The following is a 15,038-nucleotide window of genomic DNA, read 5'->3' as shown; positions in this document are numbered from 1 at the left end:
GCCATAGAGACCTGGGTTTAGGGAAAATATTTGACCCAAAGTCCGCCAACTCACATGAGTATCTCCCCACAACTTGTACCGTGCTAGTCTCTGGGTATATAGCAAATGAAACCGTGCCTGAACAGATGTTACAAACACCCTCCCCTGAGAGACTCCAGGGCTGCTTTATTCAAGCAAAACGGTGTGCTCTAATAAGCTCAGAGCTGAGAGGAACAAGTTTTCATTCCAGCTTTCTCAAAAACTCCCTTTGTGACTTTAGGCCTAATAATAATAACACTACCTAGGTAGTGAACACCTCTGTGCCAAGAAATATCATGATCATTGCCTGAGTTGTAATTCTCACAGTAGTCCTGCAGGACAGCTGCTATTACTGCTTATTATGCAGATGGGCAACCTGAGGCTCAGATGGAGTTAAGTGGCTTAATTGGTAGCAATAGAGCCAGGATTTGAACCCAGGGCTGCCTGATCACCAAATAAAATTGTACTCAACATGATGCACTTAACTTTTCTGGCCTCATTTCTCTCACCTGTAAAAATGCATATGTCAGACGTTTGTAATATTTTACCTGTGGTTGAAAGAGTTACCAGCCCTTCCTTGATCACCCATGGTAAGACCCATGAGCCTCTGAATATAATTATAGAAAACATTTGGAGAGGGATGGAGAGAGACAAGATCATGCCTCCTTTGATAATGTCAAATTTTCAGTGCACGAAGCCATACATAGTGCAGTTTTCTAGCTTCCCTTTCACACATGGTGTTGAAGAAAGTAAATTAAGCAACTCAGCTAACACTGGGAATGCAGCAGAAGTAATCGAGTTCAGTGCTGGGAGACAGTTGCCATGATATTCCAAGATGGACACCAGGATCACAGTCGATGACTATGCCCTCCCTTGAAGATGGTGGCTTGCCTCTCTTTCTGTAAGCACATGTCATGTCATAACAATACTAAACAATTAAAAGTAATGTCCCCATCTTCTTCTACACTGCCTTTTGAATTATTATTTTAGATCTGCCAAAATAAATTGCGAACTCATTAACAAGAAATGGGGGTGCCTGCATCCCTGCCTTCCTGAGTAGTCTATTCACCCAAAGACAAAAGGGTGACCAGCCTCCATCTGGGATATTCAAAGACACAGTCACCCTGCCATGCAGCCTGAGGCTGGCAAAGGTCCAATCCCCTTTTTAGGAAGCTTGTTGGATGAGCTTCATAAACATACAACCACAAAGGAAAGGCACAGCCGATGTGAGCGAGGCTGATAAGATGGGCATTTTGTCTGCTTCAAGGTTAGAATGCAACTTGTCTGTCAAAATGTGGTTATCTGACCTCCACAATGCTGCAGTCCAGCTAAATCCTGCAAATATTCATCCACCATTTACTATGGATAAAACAATAATGTGCTGTGGGGAATCCAATTATGCACACACACACACACACAAAAGTGCACACACACATGCATGCACACACACTGCTCCTGCTGTCTCAGAGGTTCCAGGCTGGCAAGGAAGAAGTGCAAATATTAGTAGGTAAGTCCACTAGCAGGAGGAATGTGATAAGTAGATCCAACAGGGTACAACACAGTATGATAGGAGCAAACAAGGTAGAAATGAGTTCTGACTCCCTTTCGCTTATGAAACTGATTATGGAATAGTGTATGAAAGGCTTGCCTGAATGAATCTCATATTTTCCAAGTGTTTTCTATCCCAGTGATTGGAACTTTTATTCATTTATACCATTGTCCGAAAGGAAAATACAGGAGATTTTCCTAAGACCATCCTCTGTCTTATCCCTCATATCATATCCCCAAACATCACCAAGCCCTGCCCACTTTTACCTACTCGGTTTCTCTCCAGTTGCTCTGTTTTCTCCATATGCACTAGTGATACCTTGGCTACATGAAGACCCCCAGCAGCAGCCGGGACAACCAGCACCCTGTGGAACTGCACAGCATGCATAGAATACGCCCTCCCTTCAGTCGGCTTGGGTCAGCTTAGGTCATGGGCCACCTGGACTGACAGCAGTTTCCACAGAAATGCCTCAAGATGATAGAATAATCCAAATCTCTTTGCATGGGGCATGGTGTGGCTATCTGAGAAAATCCTGGCTTTTATAGGAAGGAGAAAGAAGAATGCTTCTTGAGGGGAAGAAACCAACAGGAATGTGCCTCAGGGAAATGTCACCAGAGGAGAGTGAGCTGTAATGACTATTTTGGCAGATTGCATGTTTCTTGTGGTTCTTGGGTTCCTTGGCCCTGCACAGAGCTACCATTTACTCATTTGACAAATATTTGAGTAGTAGACTCCAGGGTTCAATAGTGAGCAAAAATGCACAGAATTTCTTCTCTAGTGGAGCTGAGAGTCTAACAGAAAGAGGTGATGTTAGTCACAGAATTATGTAATAAGGGAAAGTTCAGCAGACCCAGGGGTGCTGCAAGAGCCTGGGAAGGTGGACTGACCCCAAGAGGGAGGCAGGAAAGGTTGCCCCCGGGAAGCAGCACTTGAGCTAAAATCAGGGAGAAAACTAGGCAAAGACACAGCATTCAGGAGGAGGTAGAAGCTGGCCCATGAGGATGGTGGTGTGGAGAGGTGAACCAATACAGGTCTTGGATTTATTGTTGAGCTGCTGAATTAACCAGTGCTGGCTCTCTCCCAACCTCTGCACTTCTTGTTTTGCAAGGTTTTTTTTTTTTAAATTTAAAAGCTAGTATGAGTTGGGATCTGTTGCTTTTCTGAGACCCCATCCTGTGAGGTAGACAGGGGGCCTCACTGTACTCTGGGGGAGCTAAAGATGGAGAAGAGTTTTAGAGTGCCTGGAGAAGAGACCCTTTAATAGATCATTTAAGAAGAGGGTGCTACCGCTAGACTGCCCAGATTCACTTTCTGGCTTTGTGACCTTGGGCTCTCTGTGTCTGTTTTCCAATCTGAACAATGGAATAATGATAGTATCTGCCTCTGCCTGCAAGACCCTGTCCGATCAGACCAACTACCTTTTCACTAGAACTCTCTTCCTGCACCGTACCCCAACTGGACCCTCATTAACACTTAAAATGGGCATGTTTCCCTTTTCTAGATTTTGCTCAAGACATTTCCCTCATCAGAATTAACTTTGGTCCATCTCCCTCTATTGGAATTAAACCCATTCTCCAGAAATCAGTTCAAATTTTATCACCAGAAAGCCTCTCTCAATTACACCAAGCGTCTTTTATACTTTGTGCCATTTCTGCCATGATTTCTTATGTTTTCCTTTTTCACTACATATTGTTACAGGTACATATGATCTCCACTTCCACTCAAATGTGAGGTTACTGCGGGCAATCCCTATGGGTATAGTCATATCCCAAGAGTCCTGGGCAGAGGGTCCCCCTCTCGCACCCAGGTTGGAGTGCAGTGGTGCAACCAGAGCTTACTGCAGCCTTGACCTCCTGGGTTCAAATGATCCTCTCACCTTAGCCTTTCCAGTAGCTGGTATGAAAAGGCGAGCACCACCATGCTCGGCTAATTTTCATATTTTTCGTAGAGATAGGGTTCCACCATGTTGCCTTGCTTGGTCTCAAAGTTCTGAGCTCAAGCAATCCACCTGCCTCAGCCTCTCAACATCCTGGAATGACAGCATGAGCTACCACACCTGGCCAAATGCCGAATACTTTAGTCATATATGCCTGACACTTCAGGGCATGCAGAACTGCCTCGCTTACTTTTCTTTTGACTCAGTTTATAAATTTTCTTAATTTAAATTTTAATTTCAACATGTGTACATCTTTGAAATAAATAAAATAATCTCTTTGAATGTTTTGCAAAATGTAGAAGAAATTGACAAATGGATATCTTTACTTCATTTTCCATCTCAAAATGTGGTAGAAATATGCTCCCCTAAAGTGATCCCAGTTATTACATAGCCATCTTGCTGTGGTTAATGTAGAATCTTTTTGCAATATCATATGCATGACAGGGCACATCCAAGAAACATTTAAGTGAAGATAATACTAGATTCTTGAAAGTATCTAGACACTTAAGAGCAGGCAGTGATGATGTTAATTAACAGTAACAATGTCGAGGGACTGGCTTTTGCCCTTCCCTAATAAACATAAAGAGCATAGAAACTCAGCAAATTTGCTCTTATTTTCTTCATTATTTGGTTGTTGAATCAGTAAATGCTTTCCACAGGGGTCATCTTGTTAGTCATCTTGTCATTTTGCTGTATCCCTTCTTCATCCTTGCACTTTTTCCTTTCTCCCATTTTGGCATGTATTGAGAGGAGTGTTATGTTGATGGAATGCCGTGTCCTGACTTGCCATTTGATTAGAACTTCCCTCAATTTTTAAAATGCTTCTTGATATGGTTTGGATTTGTGCACCCCCCCATCCCCAATCTGATGTGGAATTGTAATTGCCAGTGTTGGAGGAGAGGCTTAGTAGAAGGTATTTGCAACATGGAGGTGGTTTCTAATGGTTTAGCCTCATCCCCCTAGTGCTGTCTGATGATAAAGTTCTCCTAAGATCTGCTTGTTTAAAAGGTGTATAGCACCTCCCCTGACTCGTTTCAGCCATGTGAATATGTGCTTGCTTCCTTTTCACCTTCTGCCATGATTGTAAGTTTCCTGAGGCCTCCCTATAAGAATAAGTCTGTACAGCCCACAGAACTGTGAGCCAATTCAATCTCTTTTCTTTTTCAATTACCCATTCTCAGGTATGTCTTTATAGCGTGTGAGACAGACTAATACACTCATCCTCAGAAAGCATTCAATTTAGCTGTGTCTAAAGGTATGCCAGCTGTCCTGGGACATTATCTTAGCCAATCATTCTTCCTCCTCAGCAAGATCTATTTGCCTATCACAGCTTGACCACAGTTCCTACCATACCTGTCTGTTACAAGTAGCCTATAACATCTGGAGGGATTTCATTGAAATCACAGAGGTTCCTTGGTTCTTTACTTTATTAGCAGGCATTAGGAAAGCACATCAACTTTCTTATTTAATAAAGTGCCTGTTGCTTTGAAAAATTGCCCAAAAGAAGAAAAGAGAGGGTTACTTAAAGGTATCACTATAGGCATGGCATGCTGGTTCACACCTGTAATCCCAGTACTTTGGGAGGCTGAGGAGAGAGGATCACTTGAGTCCAGAAGTTCAATACCAGCCTAGGTGACATGGTAAAAACCCCATCTCTAGAAAATGAAACAAAACAAATAAAACAAAACAAAATAGAAAAAATATTCAGGCATGGTGGCATGTGCTTGTATTCCCAGTTACTCAGGAGACTGAGATGGGAGAATCACTGAGCCCAGGGAGGTTGAGGCTGCAGTGAGCCATGATCATGCTACTCCACTCCAATCTGAGTGACAGAGCAAGACCCTGTCTCAAAAAAAAAAAAAAAAAAAAAGCTATCACTATACTATCTGTAACTGTTCTTAATTAGGATAACTAGGTTTTTTCCAACAGTGGAAACTCCAAACAGACTAAATTGTTGTACATCAAGGTGAATTGTCATAGTTAATTCTTTTGCTTGCAACTGCCCAATAAATGGATGAGGACTCACTTCACCAATAAATAAGAAAGGTGAACAGCACATGGGGCCTGTAGATGCCTTTTGCAGGGCCCTCTTTTAATCTTCCTAAAGTTGCAATTTGCATATTTCTGTAGATGGGCACATCATAGAAGCTGTCATCCTAGATCAGAGCCTGGAGAGAGAGATACAAGTGTCATGCTTAAATCTGCAGAGTAGGAACAAGCCCAGAGAAATCAAGATGATTAAGCAGAGAGTTTCCATACTGGAGATAAACCAGCTGTGTAAAAAAATCATGCTTATTGAACAAAAAAGCATTGCACCACCGAAATAACTGCTTTAACTAAGAAGTAAAGAACTGACACCCCAACAGAGCACAGAGAGCCACACAGACAGGAGCTGCATTTCAAACAAGGTCATTGCTGTTGTCCCCACTCTGAATTAAGTGTCTCTGCTTCACCCTTCCTTACCAAAGTTCTGCTTGATCATCCTTTTGTTTTGTTTTGTTTTGTTTTTTGTACTTCACTTCTTTGAGAAAATATAAACCAAAATTTTACATAAAACAGGAATTCAGCTTTTGACAATGTTAGCCATTGAAACAACAACAAAAAAGGTTTCTATTATTTCTCATCTCTGTGCTATCCAGTGCAGTAGCCACTAGCCACAGGTGACTATTAAAATTAAAATTAATTCAAATAAAACAAAATTTAACATTAGCTGGTCAGTTGTACTAGCCACATCTCAATTACTCAATAGCCACATGTGGCTAGTGGCTACTGAACTAGGCAGCATGAATGTAGAACATTTTCATCATCATAGTTTTCTAGGTCATGGAAAAATTACAGAACTCAATTTCCAGTGTGCACATTTATTTGCATACCTAGGAGCTTTCTGACCCTGTGTTGAGCTGCCTAACCAGCTTCCTGATTGACCTCCTGATATTTCTGCAAATGTGGACTAAGAGGCCAGGATTCCTCAGGGCTCAGGTGACTCAGGTTATTCAGAAACTATGTTTGGACTAGCAGGCCTCTACTTGATTTGGGATGCAAAATGGGACTTCTCCTCCTAATTGCTAAAATAGCTTTTCAAGGTTCACCTCTCATCGCTGTAGGAGTCTCATTTCCTGAGACTCTTATTTCTTTCCATGACTTATGGTATATTCTGGAGAGAGTGGATTCACACAGAAGAGCTGGCTCTGTGCTGGTTTTCCAGGGGTAAACACAAAGGAAGCTGTGTGTGTGTGTGTGTGTGTGTGTGTGTGTGTGTGTGTGTGTGTGTTGGAAGGTGACTTGAGAAAGAGGGAGCAGGGGGTGGTTACAGATGGACACACACCTGGGACATATTGGACCATGTGCTCAGTAACCCTCATCAGACCAAGCATTTCCAGCAATTAACAGGTCTGTCACGACCTGACTGCTCTCCTACTGACTTCTCTAGCCCCTATTTTTACTGCTCACTTGGCACAGTACTGTTTTGTACTATTATTTAATTTGTGAGAGCCCAACTATACTGCAAGATTTAGAAGAACAACATGGAATTATATCTCTCGGTATGGACTCTAGTGCTTTGCACACTGCTCTGTACATAGGTGGTATTCAATAAACTCCTTATGTGACTTGATGGAAATGAGACTAGGATGCCCTGTGGGATGTAGTAAATCACTGAAGTCCCTGGAATGAGACCTTAGTCATACTCACTGGGACAAGAGTTTGGTTCCATTTTCCCCAAGCCTCATCAGCATGATGATGCCGTCCATGTTGATGAACTCAGTAGCAAAAGTCACGTCAGCAGAGAGCTTGGCCAGCACCTTCATGGTATCCAGCCGGGTCTCCATGTTGGATGACTGGGTCCTCTCCATCAGCTGGGCGTGCGGCCTCGGACTAGGAAACCAGGGACAAGACATGTGCCATCTGCTCCTTGGAGCAGGTTACTACTCTGTGGATAGCTCACAGAGGCTCTTCTATGGACATCCAAACCTGAGGCAGAACTAGCTTTTTTAACACTGCTTAGGAGTTGCTAAATTGTGGGATCAATCAGGGAGTTATTAGTGTGCCAAAACCAATCTGTATTTATCTGTATCTTTTCTGTACCACTCTGGTCTATGGATTAAAAAAATTCCTACCAAGGGAATACCGGAGACATCTGGGAGGCCCACTAATGAGTCACAGAGAAACAGATATTGGTTTAATAGAGGAAGGTTTCTATTAATTAAAGCTGTCTGGCTGGGTGCAGTGGCTCATGCCTATAATCCCAAGGCTTTGAAAGGCCAAGGCAGGAGGATTGCTTGAGACCAGAAGTTAGACACCAGCTTGGGCAAGAGAGTGACAACCTGTCTCCACAAAAAATTTTTAAAAATGAGCCAGGTGTGGTGGTGCACACCTGTAGTCCTAGCTACTCAGAAGGCTGAGGTGGGAAGATTGCTTGAGCCCAGGAGTTCAAGGTTGCAGTAAGCTAGGACTGTGCCACTGCGCTGCAGCCTGGGTCATAGAGCAAGACTCTCTCTCAAAAATAAAAAAAATAAATAAAATAAAACTGGCCAGGCGCAGTGGCTCACGCCCATAATCCCAGCACTTTGGGAGGCCGAGGCAGGCAGATCACGAGGTCGGGAGTTCGAGACCAACCTGACCAACATGGTGAAATCCCGTCTCTACTAAAAATGCAAAAATTAGCCAGGCATGGTGGCATGCACCTGTAATCCCAGCTACTCAGGAGGCTAAGGCAGGAGAATCGCTTGAACCCAGGAGGCGGAGGTTGCAGTGAGCCGAGATCATGCCACTGCACTCCAGCCTGGGCGACAGAGCAAGACTCCATCTCAAAAAAAATAAATAAAATAAAATAAAATTTATAAAACTGTTAGACAGCAGAAGAGGTTTCTCTTGAGGTATTAAGCTCCCTGTCACCGGAAGCAATCAAGGAGAATATGGACAACTATCTGTCAAAGATGCTGTAGAAGGGATTCTTGCATTGAGTGAAGAATTTAATCTAATGTTCTCTAAGGTCCCTTTTAATCCTAAAATGTGAAAAGCTTGGTCATTTTTTAAAAACTTTCTCTCAAAATCCATATGATTATTCCTCAAAGTAATAGTTCTGGAGAAATTTTAAGAATATCAAGGAGCCAGAAACAATTTCCCAATCATTTTTTGAAAATGAAGGCTGATGAAGACAAAACCTCCTCCTGGCACATGAACTTTTCCTAGCAGGATGCCTGCCTCCTTTTCTGCAAACTGTGGCTAAAATCCCTCCTCTAGCATTCACTGGGCTTTCCTTCTGCTGAGCTTGTTAGTACATAGTACTTCACAATTTACTGTTTCATCATACTGTTTTTTGGGTGTTAATTTAATGTTCTCCACTAGAAAGGAAGAGCCTTAAGAGCAAAAACACTCCTGTCTTCTTTTTCTCAGTGTTAAGCAAGTGACTGGAGCCCAATTCCTGCTGCCACCACGGAGTCAGGCCTGTTGTCCCTCTCCCCTTTGCCTCTCCTCTTTTACTATTACAAAGCTGGCCCTTCACAGCACAATGCTCTCTGTGATAGAGAAGCCCTCATTCTGTCTACAGTGGACAAAACGTGCGCCACAGGAAAAGGTCACAGCATAGAACAATCTGAAGAGCACTGGTCTGCATCCCACTTAGAAACTTCCAACTCTGTCAATTTTCCTCCTGATACAGCATTTCTGGGCTGCTGCCTCCCGCTCCAGAGAGATGTGCTTCTGGGAAAGGCAACTGCACTGTGCAAGAGGTCTGAAATGTGTCGGCACTTCCTTAGAAGTGTGTAACTCCCAGGCTGTCATATTAAATTAACCAGAGCTTAGGAGGGAAGAATGAAGTCCTTAAGATGAGAAGAGTTCAGGAGAAGAGGGGGAGGCAGAAGAACATGATGGGAGGAATATGGGCCTAGAGTCAGACAGACCTGGGTCTGAGAGCAGGCTTGGCTACTTTATTAGCTGTGTGACAAGTGGCAAGTAATTTAACCTCTCTAAGCCTTGGTTTCCTTGTCTACAGAATGGGGCTATCAAGAGTACCTATCTCATGGGATGTTTGTAAAGATCAGATGATTTAATTACACAAAGTATTTAGCAAAATACAGGCATTCAGTAAAGGTTGGCTGATATCACTTCATACCTCCCCTCCTCTCAGATGAACCAGTCTCTCTCTCTGCACCAAGAAAAGAGGTGCCATCACGCCCTTATTTTGCTAGCTGTGCTTCTACGAATGTAACCAAAGGTGCAATCATATTGGCTGTCTTCCTCAGGGGCTTAGCAGTCAAGGTGATTCCCTCTACCTGGGCTTTGAGTCCTTCCTCTCCTGGTCCACTAAGATCCTGTTCTATTGATTACCTGCTTTCCTGCACCTTCAACCTTCCTCTCTTCCATCTTAACACATTCTTAAGGGCACATAAAAAATTGCAACAGAAACAACCAGGAAGGGTCAGAAAGGTGGGGAACTGGGCAGATGGGGACAGGAGTTGCAGGGAGACCTTTTGCTATATCTCTGTGAAAATTTTTGATTTGTGAAACACATGAATGCTTTATGGGCTTTTAAAAAGCGCATCTTTTTGACTCTACATCCCCTTCACGTTATCACCTTCTTTGTGTTTTCTTTTAAAACCAAGCTTCTTGATACAGCAGTAGACTCAAAGTCCTTACTTTTTTACCTTTCTTTTACTTGACTCACTTCAGTCTGGCCACCTGGCCTCCCCACCATAACTTTTTTGTGAAGATCACCAAGGTCCTCTTCACCTCCCAAGTCATAAGACAGCTTTTCTGTTCTCAGTTTGCTAAATTTCTCTGCTCATTAAAAATTGCAGACCATATTTTCCTCAATCCTGACACTCTCCCTGCCCAAAGCTCCTCAGTCACTTCACATTCTTGGTGTTCTTTCTACCCTTCTGGTTGCTTCCTTGGTGACCTTTAAGGGCTGCTCTTGCAAAAACCAGGGTCATTCTCCATTCTCCCCTTTCCTTCCACATCCAGCATATCACCATACTCATAAAGGTTACCTCCTAGATACTCTTCATATCCTTTCATCTCCATTACCATTTGCCTTCACTGGGCTGTTAACATTCCTCATTTGCCTCTTAAAATGTTCCTACTACCACCAACCTACTTCTTAAGGCCCATCTTCCACACGGTCACTAAAGTCATCTTTCTAAAACTTAAAATCTAAACATAACATATCTTCCTGCTTAAAATCCTTCAATATCCCTAGTTTCCTTCTGGACAGAGTTCAAACCTATGAGCAGGCCATCAAGGAACATTGAATATCTGGCTTTTCAATGATTGCTACAAGCCTCCAGCCACCCAGCACTTCTGCTTTTCCCAAACACAGCAAACCTCTGTGCCTTGGCATATGCTGATTTCTCTGACTGGAATACTTTTCCTTTTCTTATTTCTCCAGCTAATTGTTGCTCATCCTTTAACATCTGAGCTAAGTGACCCTTTCTCTGGCAAGGCTTTCTGGAAATCTCCAGGCTGAGTTAGGTGGTCCCCTTTGTGAGTTCCCACAGCTCTCTAAGCAACTTTCTCTCAAGATCCTTGAGAGAGGCCTTCGATTGCATGTGTTTACTCCCCACTAGGTGGTGAGAACCAAGACACTCTTATCTTCCTATATTATGTCCTGATACAAAAGGACTGACTTTTTAATCTCCAGGGTCCTTGTTTCTAGAACAGAGCCTGGCCCATGGTAGGTGCTCTTATTTTTTTGTGACATGAATAAACTCCTAAGGAAGGAAGAATACCTACCGGGGAGATAGCCAGTTGTAAGATTGCCCAATTTTTTTTTTTTTTTTTTTTTTTTTTTTTTTTCTGAGACGGAGTCTCGCTTTGTCGCCCAGGCTGGAGTGCAGTGGCACGATCTCAGCTCACCGCAAGCTCCACCTCCCGGGTTCACGCCATTCTCCTGCCTCAGCCTCCCGAGTAGCTGGGACTACAGGCACCCGCCACAATGTCCAGCTAATTTTTTTTTTTTTTGTATTTTTAGTAGAGACGGGGTTTCACCGTGTTAGCCAGGATGGTCTTGATCTCCTGACCTCATGATCCGCCCGCCTCGGCCTCCCAAAGTGCAGGATTACAGGCGTGAGCCACCACGCCTGGCCCGATTGTCCCATTCTTAACGTCACTGCGAGTCTGGGTAGTGAAAAGCAAAGAAACAACAAAGTTAACTAAGATAAAATGTTAAAGTGGTACAAGCAAGTTGAATCAACATAATGTTTTGTCTTTTTTACAGTACATGTAACAGGCTCTTCAGTCGGGCCCTCTTCTCCTGCTTATTCCTTGGCAAAGAGCTTCTAAGATCCTCTTCTAGCACCCTGGGCCCTCAGGAAGTAAAAGCCACCTTTTTCCAGCCACTAGGGAGGAACAAGGGCTGGTGCTTCCCAGTCTGCCCAGGGAGCGACTCTTTACCTAACACATGGAAGCTACCTGGATGCTGAGTGAAGATAAATAGTGCTGTCTCCTTGGGTCATTTACTTCCAGGCAAGGCCCATATTGATTTTGCCTTTCCCTATACTAACCTGTTCAGTGATGTACAGCTGAGGACCATCTGCATGACGGAGGGTGTAATATTCTGGGTTTGGCAATGACCACCTACGCAAGAGAAAAACAGTATATCCCATTTGGCCACTCTCTTGTCCAGAAGCTTCTCATAAGTCATTTTCAATAGAGTTGCTTAAGGGATCAGGTGGCCTATTTGGAATACAGTGGAGAAAAACAAAGCTTTAGGTTGTCATGTTGAAAAAATCACAGCCTCAGCCTTTTGTAAAGACAAGCACCACAAAAGGAGGTGTGCGGAACTGAGGAGGGGTCTCAGATCCTACCATGACCTCAAGCAGGGCAATGCTAGACTTACAGGAAAAAATTAAGAAGTATAAACGCCTTAGGGGTATTGTTGTCAACTGTACTTCCTTCCCAAGACAATGATTCCCAAGAGCCCCTTTCTGGGGACCTGCCTAACTGGAGATCCTTCCCAGAACTCCCCTCAAAGTGTGGCAGTGCTCCTTCAGTCAGAGCTGCCACTGTCAAAAACGAGGTCCATTTCAACCTACCCATCACAAACTTCCTTGATAATGGATGCCAGGGGCCATTTCTGAAAAAGAGAGAAAGAGCCTTCAATAGCAGCAACATCCTACCCAAGCCAAGGTTCAGACAAGAGAGCCTCCCAAGCAGGGTCAAGCCGGGGCATGAGAATGTACTTCTTTCCCAACAGCTTTTGTTAAAGAGGAAGCCTCTCCCAAGCCATGGTGACCGACCTTCCCTAGGGTGGGCCAGGCCCAAAGCTTAGCCTTCCTGTTGATGGTTCTTACTCTTGATGCCAGTAGTCCCCATCCCTCAAGATATCCTCTGCCATGCACTCCCCAGGTGCCTTTCCTCACTTCAGGAGTGTACCTGGTCGATTTCAAGGAGCTGGGCATTAGCATCTGGACACTCAATGGCCACTTTGACAATGTCTGATGGTGGTGGCATTTTTCCCAACCAATGGGCTCTAATTCTGCGAGACAAGAACACAGACACAGCTGCCTGGGGAGAAAGAATCTGAAAGATAGAAAAAGTCAGAGTACATCTTCATTTTTCACTCGTTATATGTTTTGAAGAGTCTGCAGATAGACACTGCATAAAGTAACACATGAAACTACTTGGTTTGAATTGTTCTAGATCATACCACAACCTCTCCTTGGGGTTTTTTGATATTAAATCAGCAAGAAGAAATGGGACAAACTGTCTATCATCCATAGATCAGCCAGTAGCAACATGTGCCAATGTGGCACTTCAGTTTAAGAGTCAAGAGGATTCAGTGGTAGAAGAACGTATTTACTGCAAATTCCTGTCTTGAGACCTTGGGAGGAGAGTGTGGGGGAAAGAGAGATCAGACTGTTACTGTGTCTATGTAGAAAGAAGTAGACATAAGAAACTCCATTTTGTTCTGTACTAAGAAAAATTCTACTGCCCTGAGATGCGGTTAATCTGTAACCCTAGCCCCAACACTGTGCCCACAGAGACATGTGCTGTGTTGACTCAAGGTTTAATGGGATTTAGGGCTGTGCAGGATGTGCTTTGTTAAAAATGTGTTTGAAGGCAGTATGCTTGGTAAAAGTCATCGCCATTCTCTAATCTCGAGTACCCAGGGACACAATGCACTGCGGAAGGATGCAGGGACCTCTGCCCAAGAAAGCCTGGGTATTGTCCAAGGTTTCTCCCCACTGAGACAGCCTGAGATATGGCCCCGTGGGAAGGGAAAGACCTGACCGTCCCCCAGCCCGACACCCGCAAAGGGTCTGTGCTGAGGAGGACTAGCGAAAGAGGAAGGCCTCTTTGCAGTTGAGATAAGAGGAAGGCATCTGTCTCCTGCTCGTCCCTGGGAATGGAATGTCTCAGTGTAAAACCCGATCATACATTCTATTTACTAAGATAGGAGAAAACCACCTTGTGGCTGGAGGTGAGACATGCTGGCGGCAATACTGCTCTTTACTACACTGAGATGTTTGTGTAGAGTCAAACATAAATCTGGCCTACATGCACATCAAGGCACAGCACCTTTCCTTAAACTTATTTATAACACAGAGACCTTTGCTCACATGTTTTCCTGCTGACCTTCTCCCCACTATTACCCTATAGTCCTGCCACATCCCCCTCTCCAAGATGGTAGAGATAGTGCTCAACAAATACTGAGGCAACTCAAGAGACCAGTGCCGGTGCGGGTCCTCCGTATGCTGAGCGCCGGTCCCCTGGGCCACTGTTCTTTCTCTATACTTTGTCTCTGTGTCTTATTTCTTTTCTCAGTCTCTCATCCCACCTGACGAGAAATACCCACAGGTGTGGAGGGGCTGGCCCCCTTTAGGAGAGAAGCATATGCTCCGAAACAGATAAGAATAGCCAGGCTTTTCTTGGTTGAGTGGTTAGCTGGAGGAGCCAGGCTACTTCTGTTCTGCAGTCATCCTAGGAAGATCCCAGCGTCAGCGGGGCACAGCTACATGCTCTCTTGCTTCCACCGCACTCATCAATGCCACTCCTTTCCCCTCAAAGGACACTATGCAAAGCCACCTCTGTGTGGGATGACATCAGAAAAAGGGGAAGAGAGCTGGGACAGGAAATGCTATTTTCATCCCTATTGCCAAAGGCAATAGCAGCTGACAACTCAAGTGGAGGGAGATAAAGATATCTTCACACAAGGGCCTGTCTTATAAGGACAAGGCTTTGCAAGTACCTCTGACCACCTCCCCCACTTCTCTCCAAAATAAAGGAAAATAAATTATCTTGAGCAAGTCTGGAAGATGGGCCCATATGACTGGTATCCTAGGCAACTCTGATAGCTTACTGGTATTCCAAGCAGTAACTAAAGCATTCTCTCTCCAAGGTCTGACGAAGGGAAGTCACTTGGCTGATGGATTATTTCGATGTATATTTACACTCCTTGCCTACAGGTTCAGGAGAGGGCTTTTTTTTTTTTTGAGAAGGAGTCTCGCTCTGTCGCCCAGGCTGGAGTGCAGTGGCTGCGATCTTGGCTCACTGCAAGCTCCGCCTCCCGGGTTCACGCCATTCTCCTGCCTCGGC

The 15,038-nt window shown here is 44.2% G+C and overlaps 1 protein-coding gene across 4 annotated transcripts in view; it reads right to left on the bottom strand.

Moving 5' to 3' along the window:
- LOC117978756 (uncharacterized) overlaps positions 1-15,038 on the bottom strand; it is a 41,840-nt gene that overhangs the window by 14,253 nt on the left and 12,549 nt on the right. The window contains exons 2-5 of one of the 4 annotated variants that reach the window (XM_034951856.3): positions 12,876-13,022; positions 12,536-12,576; positions 12,005-12,077; positions 7,194-7,376 (exon numbers count right to left, since the gene is read on the bottom strand). In XM_034951856.3, coding sequence (XP_034807747.3) covers positions 7,194-7,376; positions 12,005-12,077; positions 12,536-12,576; positions 12,876-12,907 — 329 coding nt within the window. In that variant the 5' untranslated portion in view covers positions 12,908-13,022. Of the gene's footprint in view, positions 1-7,193; positions 7,377-11,521; positions 11,619-12,004; positions 12,177-12,535; positions 12,580-12,875; positions 13,023-15,038 lie in introns of those variants that run through there. The other 3 variants (XM_063597036.1, XM_063597038.1, XM_063597037.1) reach the window with 3 other exon arrangements.

This window comes from Pan paniscus, chromosome 16 (assembly GCF_029289425.2).
Source record: "Pan paniscus chromosome 16, NHGRI_mPanPan1-v2.0_pri, whole genome shotgun sequence".
Lineage (NCBI taxonomy): Eukaryota > Metazoa > Chordata > Mammalia > Primates > Hominidae > Pan > Pan paniscus.
This window is presented reverse-complemented; position numbering and strand designations above follow the sequence as displayed.